The sequence below is a fragment of the Diabrotica virgifera genome, chromosome 7, assembly GCF_917563875.1.
Source record: "Diabrotica virgifera virgifera chromosome 7, PGI_DIABVI_V3a".
Lineage (NCBI taxonomy): Eukaryota > Metazoa > Arthropoda > Insecta > Coleoptera > Chrysomelidae > Diabrotica > Diabrotica virgifera.
Window position 1 is genome coordinate 23,729,682 of NC_065449.1, and position 22,493 is coordinate 23,752,174.

At 32.6% G+C, this 22,493-nt stretch overlaps 1 protein-coding gene across 2 annotated transcripts in view; it reads left to right on the forward strand.

Moving 5' to 3' along the window:
• LOC114324789 (potassium voltage-gated channel protein Shab) overlaps nucleotides 1–22,493 on the forward strand; it is a 535,540-nt gene that overhangs the window by 357,799 nt on the left and 155,248 nt on the right. For both annotated transcript variants that reach the window (XM_028272636.2, XM_028272637.2), the window contains exon 5: nucleotides 11,271–11,418. In XM_028272636.2, coding sequence (XP_028128437.1) covers nucleotides 11,271–11,418 — 148 coding nt within the window. The remainder of the gene's footprint in view (nucleotides 1–11,270; nucleotides 11,419–22,493) is intronic.

The following is a 22,493-nucleotide window of genomic DNA, read 5'->3' on the forward strand; positions in this document are numbered from 1 at the left end:
AACAGAAGAGATCAATGCTACTACCAATCTATTATACAGTGCACTGAAATAAGTATTACCCCTCCCCCCCGTTACTAACTTTTTAGCATATTACATTACATTAATACTATTTATTTTTAGCACATAAGCAAAACGCTCGGACAGGTCGATTTTTAAAATAATCATAGTATATTATAGCATCAATGTTTCGAATTTAAACGCAGAATAAAATAGTAAAGTATTATGGAGGGTCTTAAGTCCCTGATAACTTTTATAATACTCTGGGCTAATTAGCAAAATACAAGGAAAAGTTATTTACCAGCAATTTTATTGCTGAAATCGAATCTTATTATTGTATGTATTAATAATATAGGTATGCAAAGTCCGCAGATGGTGTGCTACTTTTTTTATAAACAAAATGGCGCCCGATAATCGTGTTTTTTCAATTTTTGCTCTATAACTCCAAAGATTTTAACTTTACACCAAAAACACTCAAATAAAAATTCACCGCAATTAAATTCTACATAGAGACGTGTTTTTCACGATTCATTTCGACGAAAACTTTCCCCGGAAAAAGCGGGTTTTTCCAACAAAATCTTTAATTTTCAACTAAAATTTTAGATAAGTAATTGATAATCAATAATTAAATAACTTGGTAGTGTAAAAGCCCTTTTCGTATAGATTATAACTCCAGAAGCCGATGGAAATTGAATAAACAGTTTAGTAAAAATTGAATTGTTAATTAAAAATTTACGGTCGCTATAATAACGACAATAATTATGGTGCATAAGAATAACTAGAATTTTTTCATAAAAATACGCTCTACCTATCTACTGTACCTTATAGAATTAAAATTGGAATATTTAAGCAGCCTCAGGAATATTTTAAAATTATAAACATTTTTTTGGCTTATAAACAAATAGAATATCTCCGGAAATATTAAACTAAATTAAATTTTGAAAACGGTATTCCAAAATGAGCGGCCGGACACTTCTTTTAAAAGAAAAACCGTTTAATTATTACGAGTGGTTCCTGCGATACAACCGGTCAAAGTTGACCGGAATTTACGGCAAAGATATAAACAATAGGATCATAATTTTCAAACCATCACCTTTTTATTTTTGTCCTCTTTCTTCACACCAATTTTCATATCTTTAAAATACTTATAACATATATTATTATAATAAAAACTATCGATAATACGTGTGAAAATTGCCAAAAATAGCAAAATTCCAATCAAAAATTAGGTTGGAGAAAATGTAACCCTCAAAGTTCAAAATCGGTATACGTGAAAAAAATGCATCCTATTGTTTATATCTTTGTCGTAAATTCTGTTCAACTTTGACCAGTTGTATCTCAGGAATTATAATTTTAAAATATTCCTGAGGGCGCTTGAATAGTCCAATTTCAATTCTGTAAAGTACATTAGATAGGTATAGTGCCTTTTTATGAAAAAATCATAGTTATTCTTATGCACCATTATTATTGTCGTTATTATAGTGACCGTAAATTTTTAATTAACAATTCAATTGTTGCTCAACGGTTTATTCAATTTCCATCGGATTCTGGAATTATAGTCTATGCAAAAAGGGATTTTACATTACCAAGTTATTTAATTATTGATTAACAATTACTTATCTAAAATTTTAGTTGAAAATTAAAGATTTTGTTGGAAAACCCGCTTTTTCCGGGGAAAGTTTTCGTCGAAGTGAATCGGGAAAAACACGTCTCTATGCAGAATTTAATTGTGGTGAATTTTTATTTGGGTGTTTTTGGTGTAAAATTAAAATCTTTGGAGTTCTAGAGCAAAAATTGAAAAAAACACGATTTTCGGGCGCCATTTTGTTTATAAAAAAAGTAGCACACTATCTGCGGACTTTGCATACCTATATTATTAATATATACCATCATAAGATTCGATTCCAGCAATAAAATTGCTGGTAAATAACTTTTCCCAAAAATGGCCTATTCTCCCATATAATCAGCCCAGACTATAATGATTATTGTCATGAGTCACAGGGGTGAAAAAAAAGGGGTATACATTTTGGGGATTTATAACGTCGATGTTAAAAGTTGTACCATTTATTTTTTATAAAACATTTTAATCTAAAACTTTCCAGAAAACTTCTTTGTACTCTATGTTTTGACAAGAATGTAATAAAAATTTAAATTTAAAATTTTGTCAGTCAATATTTGCGATTAAAATGCATATTCTTTATTACAATAAGACTAAAAGCTTGAAACCGGTACCACTTTCTTTAGAAAAGTGAGCAGCATATACTGCACAATGTTGAGAAAAAAATATTAAAATGAAACAGAGTTGTAGCGAGCTAAACGCAAAAAACGTGATTTAATTTTTTTTAGTGTTAGGGTAAAATTTCGATTTTGACAATATTTTTCCACCTAAAATTTAAAATAAATTTTATTTTCGTTTTCAACACCGTCAAAAATATAATGTAAGACCAAAATTAGCCATTTACCATTCAGGGTCAGTATCTCGAAAAATAAGCGTTATTTTGGGGATTTCTGCATCGATAATAAAAGTTGCACTTTTTTCTATAAGACATTTTGTTCTTAAACTTTCCGGAAAACTTCTTTGTACTCCATATTTTAACATAAATGTGATTAGAAAGTTAACTTTCAAATTTCGTCACTCACATTTTGCGATTAAACTTTGCAATGTACAAATCTGCACCTTTTACTTTAAAAAATTCATAAGCTTTATCATAATAAGACTGAAAGCCTGAAACAGGTACAGTAGTTGTCTTCAGAAATGTTAGAACTTTACTCTGTAAAAATTTCAGAAAAGAATATAAAAATAGAACAAAGTTGTAGCGAGGTAAACGCAAAAAAACGTGGTTTTATTTTTTTTATTCTTAGGGTAAAATTGCGATTTTGACAATGTTCCCCCACATAAAATTCCAAATAAACCTCATTTACGTTTTCAGCACCATAAAAAACATACAGTATGACTAAAATTTGCCATTCAACTCTCCGTGGTCAGTATCTAGAGATATAAGCGTTTTTTTGGGGGTGTGCCGCTCGTTTATGAGAAAAAGGCCTATTTCAGCAGTGGTCTTTTGGGGCTGGGTGATGGATGCTTGAAATGGATAATAGGGAATTTTCTACTGGCCGGTCTCAGTTTTTAAAATTTTTGATGGCATTCTCAACTTCCGATACTACTTTTTTCTAAATAAATGATAAATGGTTCTAAAAAAATACTGAAATCGATTACATTTGTTATTACTTACGCTCCAATACGTCAAAATTGTGTGGGTGCTAATAACCCGTGAAATATGAATCGAATATTTTTATTAACTTGTTTGCACTGATGCGACACCGTTGTGTTGGACATTATTACCGGTCTCATCGCACGTGGTTAATTTACTTCCCATATTTACGTCGGGATTCGAGGTTGCAATACCAGCTTTATTGTTTTTGTGTATTTTTGCGAATTATGATGGTGAATAATCGTAGGTTTTTATTAATTAAAATTATAAAAGCAATGACTTTCAACCGTCAAATATGTATAACATCTGTGTGCTTAATTGTACTAAATTGTACTTACATTAATAAATTACAATAAAATTTTGGTTTTGAACAATTTTATTCATGAAATAATCGCAACAAATTGCACTCGATCTCATACTCGCACTTGCACTCATACTTTGACATAATTTCACTCCCCTTCGGGTCGTGAAATTAAAACTGCCAAAGTGTCACTCGGGAAAAATTCGATAATTTTAGAGCTCTTGTGCAATTACTAATGATAATTTTTTCACTAACTATGTATTCAGTGATTGTAATAATGTATCTACTGTACAACAAAAACTAATAATCAATCGAGAAAAGAGGAAAATAGTTAAAGTGATTTTTTAATAATATATTGTTACTATTAAACGCTTACAATTTTGAACATCTTTTGAACAACAAAATACTTGGATCACAGAATATATTATCCTGATGTATTATCTGCTTGGATCTTCCACAAATAATACACAATAAATAACTTTTTATTAAGTTCACGTCTTAAATCAATTATTTATCAAATACACTATAATATACCAATAGTATTTAATCAACAACTCAAAATATTCCCGATGCCATGTAAAATATTTAAAATTGTCACTGATTGTCACTGTCTGACTGACAATATGCTGACAATATTAAATTCGACTGAGTGCATTGTAAGACAAAGATAGATTTGGAAAATAATACCACGGACATTGTGTTCATTTTTTTCGAATCCTGAAAAAACCAATAAATATTTTTGAAAAATGTAAACGCATAATGAAAGACTAAATTATTACCGAGGGCCGAAAGTCCCTTAGACTAAATAAAAAGTTTATTTTGAATCAGATATTTGAAATTAAAAATCACACTAAAATTTCTCTTAGTTTTTCACCCCTGTAACTTATTAAAATAAACATTATGGAAGTTCTAAGGGACTTTCAGCCCTCGCTAATAGCGTAATCTTTCAATCTGCGTTTAAATTTTTCAAAAATACTTATTACTTTTCTCAGGATTCGAAAAAAAAACGAATCCCCATTTGAATAGCATTGCAGCCAAAAATACGTACCCATCCCCTAAAATACATATGGTCTGAGGAAGTATCACAAATTAACGGTTGGGAGACATCACATACAGGAAATACGAGATCAGTACCGTAATATTTTTGCTTTTTGTTGAGTCTAAGAAAGCACCTAATTTGTAAAAGTCTGCAGCCAATCCAGATCAGGTGTATGGAGTCCCTAATGAACTGGAGTCCGATTCTAACGTAAAAAACGATAACAACGATGAATTGTTTCCCTTGTTAACGACTTTTTACAGAGAGATAAAGGCCCCCTTCTCATAACAAGCGCTTAACGCGCGGTTACAACTACATACATTCTACTTAAGGCCGTTCACATGCTAATGCGCGTTTTAAGTCATTAACTATATATCTATCTAATTAGCCTTCTTCAGTCCATCTTTGCATATAGGCCTCCCCAATCTTTTTCCATTCTTCTCTGTCTGTCGCTACATATATCCACCTAGAGCCCACGTCAGGGCCGGATTTAAGGGGGGGCAGGCTGGGCAGCTGCCCGGGCCCCCACATTTTGGGGGCCCCCACAAAGCCTCAAACATAAGAGGTTCATTTAAACAGATATTGGCAGGAGATCCAGGAACTCGACATCGACAATGTATGTCAAGTATAAAATGAAGTAGCGTAGGAGTGATAATATAATTCTAATATTATTCATGTTTTTCACCTTCCACCGGATGAGTGTATTGCTTCGTTTGTAAATTCTTATCTAGTGTTCGTACACATTTTAGCCACAGAGGATTTTGTGATTGGAAACATGCAGATAGTAGGCTTATGGATCACGAAATGTCTAAAGCACACGAAAGAATTGGGCGTATTGATACTGAAATAGCAAAACAGGCCGAAACAATAAACAATTATTGGAAAATACTCAAAATACTTTGCATATAACCCGCAAATCGGTTGAACCAAAGAGGGTGAGCGACGTGGGGCGAGCACCAACGTATCCAATATGTGGAGCTGCTACACCGAGCACGTAGCAGCCACGTTTGGATACGTACCTTAATATCTTGGAGTTGTGGACTCCTTGTGTCGCCCACTCTCTAAATTTGGTTTCAAAAGCTGCAACTGAGTGTTATCATGTATTAGCATAGCACAGCATTCTTTAATTTCTTAGAAGAACTAACTATATGTATTTTTCACTTCCTCTACATATATATACAACTTGTTAACAGAATGTTTAAAAGCTGCGTCTTTAAGCGATAGCAACGCAGACCGTGGCAAAAATATTATTGTTCCTAAGAGCAAATACTACTTGATGGTTATGCAGGTGATGCCGCAAAAGAACTAGTTAAAGGTTATAATCAGATTAAAGGAGCATTATCCAAAATTCCGGAAGACGAATAATGTAAAACTCGTAGCATTGCAAATGGTTTGTACTTATAATCGAATGTGTTTACTGGAAACAGAGAGGATATTAGGGAAGAGAAACAGCACAAGTCGTATTCTTTAAGATCCAAATATTGACCTTAATTCAGGAGTGGCAGCACTTAGATCACTTAAATAAATTATACAGTCAAGACGTGACAATTTCAAAAAATATGAGAACATCAGAGAAGTTTAGAACTCAAAATTTCATCGCTATAATAGATCACTTCATTACCTCTTTAACTCAGAGGCTGTCTACATATGAATCCATTCATTCCAATTTTGGATTTTTACATAATTTTGGAAAATTGGAAAATTTAACTCTCAATGAAATTGAAGCTCACACACTAAAGCTTGCCAACATTTATAGCAATCATTTATGTAGATGAAAACTTATGTGTCCATCTGGTACAGTTTGTATGATTCTTCAATGCATTTAAAGAGGAAATCAGCTCATCAAATATAAGCAAAAAACTTCAAATGTACGAACTGCTAAAATAAAAGAATATGAATGATGCTTTTAAAAATGTTGAGGTGACACTTTGTTTATATTTAGTTCTGATGTTAACTAACTGCAGTGGATAAAGATCATTCTCAAAATTTAAATTAACTAAAAATTGACTTCGGTCTATGATGGGCCAAGGGTGTTTGAGTCATCTCTCTATAATGGGCATTGTCCACGGTGTCTTAATGCAACTAGATATGTCCCACATAATCAAGAAATTTTTAATTAAAATACCTCGAAAACTTCCCGGACTTTAACCATACATCTTACTATTATTCTTAATATTTTACTGTAAAAAGTTACAGCTCTTGTACTTTTTATTATTTAAAAATATATTTATAAAAGTAGATCAATATTTTTTAATGGTAGGAGGTAGGGCCCCCACACCAATTCTGCCCAGGGGCCCCCACTGCCTTAAATCCGGCTCTGGCCCACGTGCTTCTTGACATCATATGCCCATCTCATTTGTGGCCTTCCTCTGCTTCGTTTATATTCCCATGGTCTCCAATTTATAAGAATTTTGTTCCATCGGTCTTTTTTTTGTCTTATAGTGTGTCCGGCAAATCTCCATTTCAATTTTGCAACTTCTTGTCTAACATCCTTAACTTTGGTTTTCTCTCTTATCCACTCATTTTTTTTATCCATTAGTCTTATGTGCAACATTTGCCTTTACATTGCTCTTTGCGTTTTTATGATCATGTCCATGTTTGCTTTTGTTAACATCCACGTTTGAGAACCGTAAGTAAGAACAGGGAGTACGCATTGATTGTATACCTTGGTCTTAAGATGTTGTGGATATCCTTTGTTTTTAAGGATGTAGCTTAGTTTTCCAAATGCCGCCCATGCCAGTCTATCTCGTCTTTTGATCTCTGCTGTTTGGTTTTCCTTGTTAAGTTTTATAATTTGACCCAGATATACATAATCGTGAACTTGTTCTATTTCATCTTGACCGATCCTCATTCTGATGCCCTCATCTGTATTTGTTATGGTTTTGGTCTTTCCTATCTTTCCGGCTTCTATGTCCAGTTCTTTCATCATTTCAAACAATTCTTCTTTTTTATCGGTTGTCAATACGATCTCATCAGCGTATCTTCATACTACCATAGGTAGTTCAAGCGTTGTCTACAAATTTTTATACCTTTTTTCCCATTCTAATCTTTTAAAAATATCTTCCAGAGCCTGATTGAAAAGTTTCGGTGATATTGTGTCAGCCTGTCTTATGCCTCTATTTATTTTAATTGATTGTGTTCTTTTGTATACTTTAATTGTTGTTATGAACAAGTCATTAACTAGTGACTCATATATTACCCAAAAGTTTTATTGAACTCAATCAAGGTGCTGCACTCGAACTTTTAGCAGGGCATATTAGACAGAACTTAGCTATGATAACGATCCAACTTAATAACAGCCTGCACTCTATCAGTTTCAAATAATTGGTGCGTTGGATGTCAGTAAAGAGCTTGTATGCAGCAAACTGCCAAAGTCCAAGGAGTTGTAAAGCAGTTAATAAGATATGTATAATAATAGGCCAGGGTAATAAGACAAAAATATACCCTGTTCGTGACACTTCGACAGCCAGTGTACTGAAGGGTTTTTTCGACAGGTAATACCTATAAGAACAAATTGTAACTATTTCCTACGTAGGATCTGTAATTTAGTGTCAAAAATCGGCCTTTTGTTCCTTTTTTTTTCAAATTAATAAAAAACAGTAGAATACAATAACACATGATTTTCTTAGTACAGATATCTTCGAGAGAATGGAAAAATCTTTAAAATGGCGTATTACAAAGTTTAATACACTTATTTATTGTTAATATAATTGCGAAAAAATTCAAAATAAAAAAAAAATTCGCAATAACTATTGTAAAAATAAGTGTACAGCTTTGAAATTTGTGTCAAATGAGGCTTCTTCGGTGCTTAATATGTGACAAAAATTTCAAAGCGATTCATTTAATTGTTTAAATTTTATTCAAATTGTTTATCCCAGAGAGCTTTTTTGCAATAAGTCAGAAAAAAATAATGTATAAACCATTCTACAGATGTCAAATGAAAGAGCATGAACTAAACTTTCAAATTCGTTTAAAAAAGTGAATAAAAAATATGAAAAAAAAAAATTTTTACGAAACGCTTTTCTTTAGTTACGAGTGACTAAAATTAAAAATATTATAAAAAAAATCAACTAAAAAGCAAAACATAAAAAAAATGAAAAAATCTAACACATCCGTCAAAGAAAAGCGTGGCGCGTGTTCATCGAATAAACGGTTTTCGCCCCACGCTTTTCTTTAACGAATGTGTTAGATTTTTTCAATTTTTTTTTATTTTTTGCATTTTAGTTGATTATTTTATTATATTTTTAATTTTAGTCCCTCGTAACTAAAGAAAAGCGTTTCTTAAATTTTTTTTTCATATTTTTTTATTTTTTACTTTTTAGTCTTACACTTTTCAAACATTAAAATATATCGTCATGTTTATTAAAATATGCATAAAACATATGATGTACAAACATGAAAATTAGTCGGAATCGGCAAAAAATTTGAAACTTTATTGTTTATTAATGAAGCATAACATAAACAATTAACGTAAAAAGTGAAATTGTGTATTCTTCATATCATTAGCTATTCAATCCGTAAAAGTTTCAAGTTTTTACATTGTAAGAACAAGAGAATTTAAGCGTTTTAGATTAAAATATTTTTTTTTATTTAAACAATTAATAAACATAAAAAAAATTATTGTCTATTCCTGGCAAAAAATTTTAATAAATATACACTCATCGGCACAACATTCCGCCACCCAAAATGTTTGATTAAGTTTGACAATCTATTATTATTATTTATTATTTCTACTCCGATTTTCAAGATTCTTGCATCAGTTTGTAGCTACATTGTGTTGATGTTATTTGTTATTATTCCGGTAACATAATTTTTTGGCTTAGATGGCAAATACAAAATGGCACATACGGGGGTGAATGGAAGCGTTGTTTTTTCTTTTACCTTTACCTTCAAAAAATTCTGTGGAAAAATTGGAGGGCTGATTTTGTTTCATACTCATTCTGTATTATTCTGGAGGTATCTCTAAAGTTTTGTTTTTTGAATTATCCGAATACGTATCTCTTTTCTTGTAAGAGCTGTAAATAAAAACACTGCTTTGAAGGTTTATTTAATTAAAAAAATCAAACGCACTAAAATTAACAAAATTAACAACAAAAGAAAACAATTCAACCTCTTGCATGTCCACCTCTTGCAGCACCGACGCGACTGCTCTCAATCTGTTTAGCATCGAATAGTGATGTGTTATCCTTGCCTGGGGAATAGCCCGATATTCCTCTACCAGGGCCATAACTGTACCAAATTTTCTGGAGGCCTAGGATGACTGCGAATAGCTTTTTTTAATTCATCCCATAAATGCTCAATCGGATTGAGATCTGGGCTGCGTGCGGGTCGTTCTAATCTTATCAATCGAACCTCTATTTTATGAGTCAATCAGTGTTTTTATTTACAAAAAATGGTACAGCTCTGACAAGAAAAGAGATATTTGGATCATTCAAAAATCAAAATTTTAGTGATGCCCTAGGAATAATATGACAGGACTACTAAATAAAATCAGCTATTCCATTTTTCCACAAAATGTTTTAAAGTTAGGAGAAAATACAACGCTCCCATTCACCCCTGTATAATGTCATGCAAGCAAAAATTTTTTTATTATTGGAATAATACCAAACAATAGCAATACATATATCTACAAACTGGTGCAAGAATATTGAAAATCGGAGCATAAATAATAAAGTTATAAATTGTCAAACTTAATCAAATAATTTGGGTGGCGGAATTTTGTGCCGGTCAGTGTATATAATTTATTATTTAAAAAATAAAAAGTTCATAAGAAAAAATTGAACATACTTTTGCATAATTGATTATTACTAATAAATGCATTTTTTTTTCACTTTTTTTAAACCAATTTGAAAGTTTAACTCATGCTCTTTCATTTGACGCCTGTAGAATGGTTCTATCATTATTTTTTTTCTGACTTATGATATTGCAAAAAAAGCTCTCTGGGATAAACAACTTGAATAAAATTTAAACAATTGAATGAATCACTTTGAATATTTTGTCATATATTAAGCACCAAAGAACCCTCATTTGACAAAGATTTCATAGTTGTACACTTATTTTTACAATAATTATTGGGAAATTATTGTTTTTTTTTAATTTATATCGTTTTTCCCCATTATGTTAACAATAAATGAGTGTATTAAACTTTGTAATATGCCATTTTAAAGCTTTTTCATTCTCTTGAAGATGTTTGTACTAAGAAAACCATGAGTCTTACTGTTTTCCATTAATTAGAAAAAAAGAAAAAAATACCGTTTTTTGACACTAAATTGTTTATAAATAAAATTAGCCGCCAGATCCTATGCAGGAAATAGTTAAAATTTGTTCTTATAGCTGTCGAAAAAACTCTTCAGTACCCTGGCTGTTGAAGTGTCATGGAAAAAACCTTATTACCCTGGACTATAAACCCATTGGCTGCAGTATGAACGGCGAACGGTGTAGATAAGACGTTTTAGTAGAAGAGAATAAACTTCTCTCATATCAGAATGAAGTGATATCCTTAATACCGGCAACAATATTTTTTCTGGAGATGTATCCATGTATCCAGTTTGTTAAATTTAGCGTAACTAAAAAAAACATTAAATTTTCAACTATATTTATTGAAAAATAATCTTTTTTGATTCCAATAGTTTCCAATAACTGCAATATAAACTTGTTCAAACCGCGCAAAAAATATTAATTAACTTTTAAACCGCCGAGCTAATATGGCGCTTTGTTGTTTCAGAAAAGAGCACGTCCACGAGGAAATGAGAAAGGAAGCGGAATCCTTGAGGCAACGGGACGAGGAGGAATTCGGTGAGGATAAATGTTCGCAATATCAGAAGTGGTTGTGGGATATGTTGGAGAAACCTACGACGTCCATTGCGGCAAGGGTAAGAGCAAATACGTTCCTAAATTTCTCTATAGTGCTTATTAACATTATTTAAATAGATGGTGGTTTAATAATATTTTAAAAAAGTATTTATTTAATAATATTTACACTGTTACTGGACATACAACTGGGTTACCTCGAAATTTGAAGTTATTGTGGACATTTTTAATTGTTTTTCATTGAATGTAATATAGTATACTAAATAATTGTTTGGAAAAAAATTGGTTTTTGTTTACTAGTTTCCAACTTCGTTGGTCGTTCCATTAGCCAGGGTAAAGGCTTCTTTCTGACATTCACTTCTGAATGCCGCCTAGCGAGGATTGTTTCGGCCTTTCACTCTTCCTTTCCTTGACATCGATTCTAAAATTTGTTTTGGCTGCTTGGCACCGTCCATTCTTTCTAAATGATCATACCAGATCAGTTGTCTTGAAACGAAAAACTACAGCCCCACGTTGGGCGCCAGTGAAACGAAGAACTACAATAGACTAAGATATACCATTATAATGGTATATACCATTCGAATGGTATTATTAAGAATACCATTCGAAAATATTATTTCAACCAACTAAGATAGCTATCGTTCACCCTAGCCTAGCTTAGTCTCTCAGGGTGTGTGTTCGTCTTGTCTCAATCTTAGATATGAACTCTGAAAATTTAGAATGGAAGCAAACAATACAGTATTTTAACCAATCATGTTTATTGTTCAATAAAGATATAATAAAAATATAACTTATTAAATGCTTTAATAAATATATTCCATTTCTTGCCAAAAACTAACAATTCTGGATTATACTTATGACTTTTGGTATCTGGTTCGCTGGTAACTTCTTGATGTCGAATGGTACTGCTGTAGATTTCTTGTAGACCTGGGCAGATGCTCGGCCCTAGGCCCCTGCAGCTGGAGATGGTAGTCGTTGCAGTCTAGATGTCATGTCTTATTCGCCTTATAATAAGTAGCATCACCGGTGATGTTGACGGCTTGCGACTCCCAAAGGGAGAAAGGTTGATTTATTAAAAAAAAAAACTATAAGATAAAAACACATATCAAACATCAAGAAGAAAGACCAAAAACGAGTCTTTGCCAAATAATCGTAAAAAGTAGTAATTGGCAAAGGAATAAAAAAAAATAAATACTGACGGGACTAGTCAAATAATTTGATTAACCATGCATATAATATGTAAGTTAAAAAGATATATTTAAAGCTAAAATATCAGAACACATGCTTTTAGAATATAGTAGGTTAGATATAAAAAATATTAGAAAAACTGTTATATGTTGAACCGTGATAACTAGAAAAAAAAATAATGAATTTTCTTACCCCAAGAGAGAATATGAAGGTCTGGAAATAAAATGAAGATGTGATGGGCTCATCTCTTTAAATAAATTAATTTTTCCCCTCCATTACAAATTGAAACTCTCATGGACATGACAGCACAAAGTATGAGTAGGTGGACAACCATGTTCCGTATTAAAAGACAGATATCTAGAGAGTAAGGATATAGGAAATAGAGGATAATAAAAGAGGGCGCCAACGAGTTTTTAACGAAGAAAACGGGTAAAACAAATAGAAGAAAATTATTAATGAAATATTAAAGAAAATAAAGTAAAATAAGTATCTAACAATAAAACACTGAAAACGTTTGTTTTCTATACTTCCACAAAATTTATTACAACTATGTGACTACAGCTGTTTCGGCAGAGTGCCTTTCTCAAGTGATTTAGATTACTATGGGTTTGCCTTTTTAAAGTCTTTAACTGAAGAGGTTGAGGAGTGAGAAGCTGTTTGTTTCTAGATCATAATCATTCTTTTAATGAACAGTTTCAAATTCTGCATATTCATAATAAAGGCCTTAAGGTATCGCTATTAGAATCTATGGAAATTAATAAATTGATAAATACAAATATAATTCTGAATGACCAACTCGAGACAAACAGCTCCCCACTCCTCAACCTCATCAGTTAAATACTTTAAAAAGGCAAACCCATAGTAATCTAAATCACTTGAGAAAGGCACTCTGCCGAAACAGCTGTAGTCACATAGTTGTAATAAATTTTGTGGAAGTATAGAAAACAAACGTTTTCAGTGTTTTATTGTTAGGTAATTATTTTACTTTATTTTCTTTAATATTTCATTAATAATTTTCTTCTATTTGTTTTACCCGTTTTCTTCGTTAAAGCTCGTTGGTGCCCTCTTTTATTATCCTCTATTTCCTATCTCTCTTTTCATCTAACATCTAAATCATCAACTGAACATACTGAACGTACCCCGTATATCCTTACTCTCTAGTAATCTAAATCACTTGAGAAAGGCACTCTGCCGAAACAGCTGTAGTCACATAGTTGTAATAAATTGTGTGGAAGTATAGAAAACAAACGTTGTCAGTGTTTTATTGTTAGATAAAATGAACTTCCATCAAGTAACAATCGAATCCATCAATTATTAAAATAATCATTTAAAAATAAAATATCAAAGATGTGACGTTTGTAACGTTACAGTCTCCTTTGAATTTCACCTATAATAGTTGACCCTGCTCCCATGATATGTCTGATTTGGTCATTTTGTATTCTTTCAAGCCTTGATTTTCTAGCTGACCTTCTCCAGATCTCTCATCAACCTAAATGACTTCAAACCACTGTCAGCATGTATTTGTTTAAATGGTCTCGACTGTTAATTTCAAAGTGTTTGCCTAGAGTGGTCACTTTCTTCTTACCATAATTACTAGATCATTCGCATAGGCCTGCACTTCTACCCCCTGTACGTCAAATCAAGAGCAAAATTAAGTCACCTACCAAGAGTGATTATAGGAGAGGAGAAAGCACTCCCCCTGTTGGCACTCCTTAATTGGTTTGGCTAAGATCTCCTCTATTTGCAGGTCGGTTAGAATCAGCCTGTTTTAAGGCATTGATTTGATCCAGATGCATATGGTAGCGGATATCCCTCTTGATGATGCTGCATCATAAAGAGAATTTGGTAGTGCATTTTTAAATACGCTAACAAATTCTATAGGTATCTAGAAAGGCGGTTAATGCAATACATATCTCCATTGTTAATGGGGTGACTGATTTTCTGAAATACTTCGTCCAGTGCTATTTCTGTTCGTTTTCCTTCCTGATATGCATGCTGGTTGTCATTGGGAGGATGATCCCCAATGACCTCTCCGTAATATGCCCATCAAGAATTTTTTCTGTCTTCAACAGAAATTATGTAAGACTTATTGGCCTGTAGGATTTAGTTCGATTTAGTAACGATTCCAAAAATCACAAATGCTAAAGATTGCAATGACTATCGGACAATTGCATTAATGAGCCACACATTGAAAACCTTCCTTAAAATCATACATAACAGAATCCACGTGAAATTAGAACAAGAAGTAAGTGATTCACAGATGGGTTTTAGAAAGGGTCTAGGAACTAAAGAAGCATTATTCGGAGTCAATGTTCTGACACAATGATGTCTGGATATGAATCAGGACATATATGCTTGCTTCATAGATTTTAAAAAAGCTTTTGACAGAGTTCAACATGAAAAGCATTTAAGTATTCTTAAGACCAAGAACATAGAGAGTAGAGATCTACAAATTATATCGAATCTATCAAAATCAGAAAGCAAGAGTAAGAGTCGAAGGAGAACTGACAGAGGAAGTAAGTATACTTAGAGGAGGTCGACAAGGGCATACTTTCACCACTCTTATTCAACGTCTACAGTGAAGTGATATTTCAAGAAGCTTTATTGGATATTGTGGAAGGTACTTTGGCCAACGGAAATAGCATTAATGATATTAGATATGCAGACGATACGGTCATATTTACAAGTAACATGGAAGATTTACAGTACATAATACAACATGTATACAATGCATGTGAAAGGTACGGACTGCAAATGAATCTCAAGAAAACGAAATCAATGATATTCTCAAAAAATCACAAAATATAAATAACCTGATCATCAATAATACAACGATCGAAAGAGTAACAACATATAAATATTTAGGAACGTGGCTAACCGAAGATGGAGATCAAACAAAAGAAATCAGATCTAGAATAGAAATGGCAAGAAACACGTTCATAAAATTGAAGAACTTACTTTGCAACCGTAACCTTAATCTAGAGATCCGGACAAGAATGCTACGTTGTTACGTTTTTTCTACTTTACTGTACGGCATGGAAGCGTGGACAATAAAACAGTCTGAAATCAAAACATTAAACTCCTTTTGAGATGTGGTGCTACAGAAGAATCCACAGAATATCGTGGACTGAAAAAGTAACTAATATAGAGGTGTTACAAAGAATTAAGAAAGAATGTGAAGTCATAAAAACTGTTAAAATTAGAAAGATTCAATATCTGGGTCATATAATGAGGGGCGAGAAGTACGTATTACTTAGTTTAATTATGCAAGGGAAGATACAAGGGAAGAGAAACCCAGGATGACGCAAAATACCTGGCTAAGAAATTTGAGAGAGTGGTTCGGTTGCAGCTCATTAGAATTATTCAGAAGTGCGGCCAATAAAATTAAAATATCGATAGTGATTTCCAACCTCCGATAGGGAAAGGAACCTGAAGAAGAAGGCAATCAGAAGTCCTCTACCTCTCCGTAAACATCGGAGTGCCAGATTGACTTTTGCACGAAACTACTTGGCTTGCACAATATCGCATTGAAGCCGTGTTTTGTTTTCCGGTAAATCTCGATTCTGTCTCCCAGACTCGGATGAGGGATCAGTTATGAATCGCAGATCTTCGATTTGTTGGATGATCAGTTTTGGCACGCAGAGGCACACCTTTTGATGCTCGTACGAAGTTAGTTCTTTACGGAGAATGAGACAACATGTGCATTAGGGTGGGCCGTTGAGTAATGTGTTTTTATTTTGTGTTTTTAATTAAGTTTCCTGACTTCTGAAAAGATGTATGATAAGATAACTTACTTCACAGTGTTTTGTTTCATTATTAATTTAATTTTTTTCCACTGCCACAGAGCTATAGAAAAATGAGATTTTTTCGAAAAAATCTACCCATGTAATATTTATGTCCAATTAGATTTTTTTTAAATTCACTATGGTCGACTTAGCCAAAAAATTGTTTAATAAGATAACTGACAGAGTATTTTGGTTAGTTCATTTTTTCCACTTCCCCAAAGCTATATAAAAAATAAGAATTTTTCAAATAAACCTATATTTTTTACTGTATAGTATATGGGCTAAAGTCCACTTTGTTTTGAATACATAAAAAGTAAACAAAAATACAGAACAGTCTAACTAAACTATAATAACATAGTCTATAACTATAAAAAACAGAATGTTATCTCTTTTAAGTAACAAACAGATCATTTCAAAAAAGTCTTTCTTTGATTCATATTTTGGCATAACTTCCCTTAATTTCAGTCGGTTCCTTGAAACAGAAACGCCAAAAGACTGGTTTCGGGATTTTAACAATTTCCCTTCCTTCCCTATGTCCTTAAAACTTTCTGGCAGTCGATAACCTCAAAGTATAGGTGCTCCTTATCGTCAAAAAATAATTCTGGTACTACGAAACGTCGATGAATGTTGCAATTTATCTGTCTACTCTTCAACATTTCTTTGGAATGCCAGCAGTCTTATGTGTTTACGGTCGTCAAATAACACAGCCAAAATAATATTTTCTGGACTCCCATTTCTATGAATACTTTTGTAGCCTAAATCCTTTAATTTTGGTAGTGAGAAGCTAAAGAAAAAGTTTTACAAACTTGCAGTCGTTTTCCAAGAGACCAGTGCAGCTGACAGACATACCAATGCCTTCCAAAAAATGCCATTACAGCCGACGACCTCTAAGCTATTGAGGTCTAAATTACATTTTTTAAAAACTCGCAAGACTCCATTTAGGTACTATATTTATAACAGTGCCAGACGTAGGACAAATGTGACCCAGATACTTAGAACCAACCAGGTTCTTCTAACATTGTGATATGCTCTTTCCCACAGTTTTACTTGCCATTTCCTGAAATACTAAAGTGTTGTCTTTCCGTCCATCAAGAAGAGACCAAGAAGAAATAATGTAATAAAATCGTTCTTTTCTTTTCTCTTGCTCTTCTTTCTTTATGCTAACGTATACCTACTTTATTTGGGCATTTCGACACATTTTTTGAAGTAGGTTTCTAAATTAATTTTTGTCTATTTATTATTAAATAATCACTAAATTTTAGTGACGAAATACTGAAATAAAGTACATATACGTTACTCTACAAGGTATACATCAACCTGTCATGATTGTAAAGGGTGTTTTTTTTAGAGGTATAGAAATAGAAGTTGGCAACACATTTTTAACTGGCGGCCATTTTGACAGCTGTCAAGTGATTATTATTTAGTTTGGTTTGACATTTCAATATGAATAAACTGACGCCTGAGCAACGCTTTCAAATTGTGCAAATTTATTTTGAAAATCATAGTTCTGTTCGAAATACGTATCGCGCACTACGTCTATTTTATGGTATACATAATCGCCCATCAGAGCAATTAATTCGATCAACTGTGGAACGTTTTCGCACCACGTTCACTCTAAAGGATAATACGCATTCACAGAGACGTCGTACAGTGCGTACAGAAGATGTTGTTGCTGCTGTTGAGCGTAGTATAGAGGAAGATCCGAATGAGTCTATCCGCCATCGAGCACAACAGCTGGATATGTGTACATCCACTTTATGGAAGATTTGGCGGAAAGAACTTGGTTTGTGTGCTTACAAAATGCAACTCGTGCAGGAATTGAAGCCACACGATCACCTAGCAAGGCGTACATTCGGTGAATGGGCCCAAAACGAAATTGCCGTTGATCCCGACTTTCATAAGCGAATTTTGTTTAGCGACGAAGCTCACTTTTGGTTAAATGGCTACGTCAACAAACAAAACTGCCGTATTTGGAGTGAAGATAATCCTCAAGTGTATGTTGAGAAACCACTACATCCAGAAAAATTGACTGTTTGGTGTGCTTTATGGGCTGGTGGAATCATTGGTCCGTATTTCTTCAAAAACAATGCTGGCCAGAACGTTACAGTCAATGGTGACCGCTATAGAGCCATGATTACTGACTTTTTTATTCCTGAATTGAACAACCATAATGTGCAGGAGCTGTGGTTTCAGCAAGATGGCGCAACATGTCACACAGCTCGTGCCACAATGGATTTATTGAGGGAAACGTTTGGTGACCGCATAATTTCGCGTTTAGGACCCGTGAATTGGCCTCCAAGGTCGTGCGATTTAACACCGTTAGACTATTTTCTGTGGGGTTATGTGAAGTCGCTAGTCTATGCCAATAAGCCTGAAACGATTGACGAATTGGAGGACAACATTCGCCGCGTTATTGCCGATATACGGCCACAAATGTTGGAAAAAGTCGTCGAAAATTGGACCTCCAGATTAGACTACGTCAGAGCCAGCCGTGGTGGTCATATGCCAGAAGTCATATTTAAAATATAATGTCAAAAAATTATCTTTCAAATAAACTCAATTTCATGTTAATATAAAAAATAATCTTTGTTTTATTCTACTTTAAAGTTCTATACCTCTAAAAAAAACACCCTTTATTACCGACTAAAAATACAGATTTTATTTCAACTTTTTTTGAGACAAAATAAATAATCCTGATGTTTAAAAAATTAGGTAATAAAAAGATATAAATATCTGCGTTTGAAAAAATTAATTTCTTTCATTTTTTTCCACTGCCACAATGACTTTTTATATTACAAAAATATATAGAGCCCTTGTGGCAGTGGAGAAAAATATTTTTAGCTACTCATTTTGGGCTTAAAATTTGTGTTTTAGTACAACGAAACTTTTTTGAGCTCAGGTGTTGTTATTTTACAGAAAAAAAATTTTTCGGCCAACCCTAATGTGCATAGACACCTGACACACTGCTCGGGCGGTTACTGCATATCTTGACGATATTTAAATCACGTTTGGCCTGTTGGCAGTCCAGATTTAAATCTCATTGCAATATTATTTATCTCATTAAAATATTATTTGGAATGAGGTAAGGAAATGTCTACAAAGACATGTATTGGTCCTCCGAAATTCTAGAGAGCTTCGCGACATAGTGGTGAAAAAATCGGTCTAAAGTACATAAAATTGTTCATTTTTATTACTTTCAATAAACTATGTTTCAACAAAAAACGTCAGAAAAAATAAAAATGTCTAAGTACTTTCATATTATGGGGTCACCCTAATTGTATGCTCAGCATTGTATAATTTAAAGTGGAAACATAAAAATAAAAACTTTTTTAAAATTTTCTACTAACTCAAAGTTTTATTTTAAACTATTACATATTGTATATGTGTACAAATTGCAGGATATAATATAAACATGAATTACTTCACATGTAACATAAAATGATATCTAATCTATCGGGTAGTCTTCTTCTTCTCCTTTGGCATCATGACCCTGGATGGGTCTTTGCCTGTCTGTCTATATCCTTCCATTCAGATCTCCCTTGTGCCCTTCTTGGTAGCTTGGTACATCCAATTTTTGACATGTCTTTTCTTGGCTCCTCTATTTTTGGGTCTTGATCCATTAGTATATCTCTAATCTTGTCAATTCCTCAAACCAATGATTTTTGAGTTGAGCTTCATATTTGTGTCTCTTATTTTATTTTCTATTGCTTCTTACGTAGTTTTTGTCTGTTTTGGTTTAGAGTTTTATAGCTCAATTCCACATAGTTTTCATCTTCAATAGTGTATTTGTTTTAAGTTCGTTTCTTTCTATACGTGTTTTGTTTTCGATTTTTTTTTTCTATAAGTATTTTGTACCTGTTCTTATTGGTTTCTTCTGCAAATACACTTTCTTTTTAAATTTATAGTCCTGTACATTTCTCTAATAACATTATCAAATGCATAGTTCTAAATAATAATTCCATATTTGCTGAAGTTTGTACATAGTTTTCCAAATTTTTCTGTTGTCCAGTTAGTTATATTTAACCCAACTTTTCTAACTTTTTGGTCAAGTAATTGAACTATTATTCTCTCTAGTGATTATTTGTCCCTTGTTAAAAGTAATATTATGGTCTTCGTATTTTAGGTGATTAAAGGTCCATGGATATTAATTCAGTATTTATTCCACTGCAGTTCCTTGAATTTGCCTTTCAATTATTGGTTAATGAGTTAGGACCAGACAATTTGGGCCAGATCGTATATCTTTCTCTAAAACTGTTTATCAATATTAGAGCTACTTTATTTTTAGTTAAATAATCTAATATTTTTTATGCAAAATATTGAAGAATTAAAAATCCTTTACTAGTTTAATTAATCTACTAAATTTTTCATCAGGATTTAATAAAAAACTGCAAATAAGCTTATTTTGGTGTAAATTCTCGTATATATCCTTTATTTCTAAATTAAGCTGCGGTGAATTTGCAACAGAGAAGAGTGTGAACACTTTGAGTTCAAGCTCCGCGTGTGAAGGCAGATATCTGGAAAATAGGATTTGGATAATGATAGCGAATTAGGTATACCTATATAAAACGTTTTTAAATGCAACAAACGAACCATTTTATTTAATTGCCACCTGATTATCGAATTAGTTGTGACAGCTTTTAAAATTAAAATAAAAAGAAATCTTTTAATTTAGTTAATATATTCGTTTTTTAGAGAAAAATCTTGCGTTTCACACTGGTTTTACCATAAAACAATGTACATGGTCTTATCATGAAGATGTAATATCTCTTGTCAGTTGTGCGCATAAGTTCTTTAAAGCCCTATCCTGTAAAGTTTCTCATATTAAGCATTGAGAACAATCTTTTTCTTCCTATACCTCGTTTCCCCTCTATTTTACCCTTAGCTATCAATTGGGAAATGGGTAACAAAAAAACTTTAACTATCGCTGCTAGTCAATTGTTTCAGCTCCAAATACGAAAAATGAGTGTGACAGGGACAAGTAAGCAAGAATATTGACTAATCATGTTTATTATACACAAATTAATTTAATAGACCTGGATCCCGCGTCCAAAAAAAAGTTTATTAATAGCAAGCTCAAAAATTTGTTATTAGCTTAAGTTAAACAACTGTCGACAAATATAATTAAGTTGTTTTTTATGTAAGTTCGTGTCTGCATCAGAAAGGTTTTTGAAGAGTATAATAACTAACTTTAATTAAGTTTATATTAAAATTTTCTTTAAATATATCATTAAATCTTTTGAAGAGTGTCTATCCCAATGCAATTTAATTTGGAGCCTATTTCTTTTAGTTTGGAAACCATGAAAGTTCTTTTCGACCAATCCATATCTTTCCTTCCACTTTTCCTTGTATTATAAGTCGTAGTATATAGTATTTAGGTCCTCTAATTATATAGCTGACGTATTCAGTTTTCTCCTCTTTATGATGTTTATGAGCAGATGTTCTGAATTCATCATTTTAAGAACATCAAGCAGACGTTGATCTATACTTAACCAGACTTATATGGAATCACTACCTATGGATTTGAAACCGGCAGCTTTCGGAAGCAATAGGTGTAAGTATTTTCGTTGAAACGATAAGAAGAAGAGTTGCCATATAGCAAGAGAAAGTTACGGGATCCCGAGTTAACCAGGCAGTATAAGACTGATCACGTAAATTGGTGTCTTCAACAAAAATACTGGAACATTGGAAATTGGAAAGTGTGCTATTTTCAAACGAAAGTAGGATGTAAAATCAGATGATTAACAAATTCGTGTACTTAGAGGGCGATGAAGACAAGAAAGAATGAAAACTACCAGATTTGTTCACAAATCGTCCTATTAGAGGTAAAACTCACTAACAACACTTTTTAGAAAGTGGAGAAACACGATTTAAAGGTACAAATTGTTTTTTAAATTCACCTGACTTGAATATTGGAATTATTTTAAGGCAACTTTAAGAATAAATAAAAACAAATATTTTAAGCCATGTTTCGTCACAGGAACTATTATATAATCAATATTAGATCAATTTTTGTACTTAATGAGTTTTTCCATGAACACAATTATCGGATATTGAGAAGTTAATGAATTTGTCTCCATAAACTATCATGACTAAAGTTATGATTTAAAATTAAAGAAACAAGTAACAAAAAATGCATTATATTACAAAATGTTAAACCTAAAACA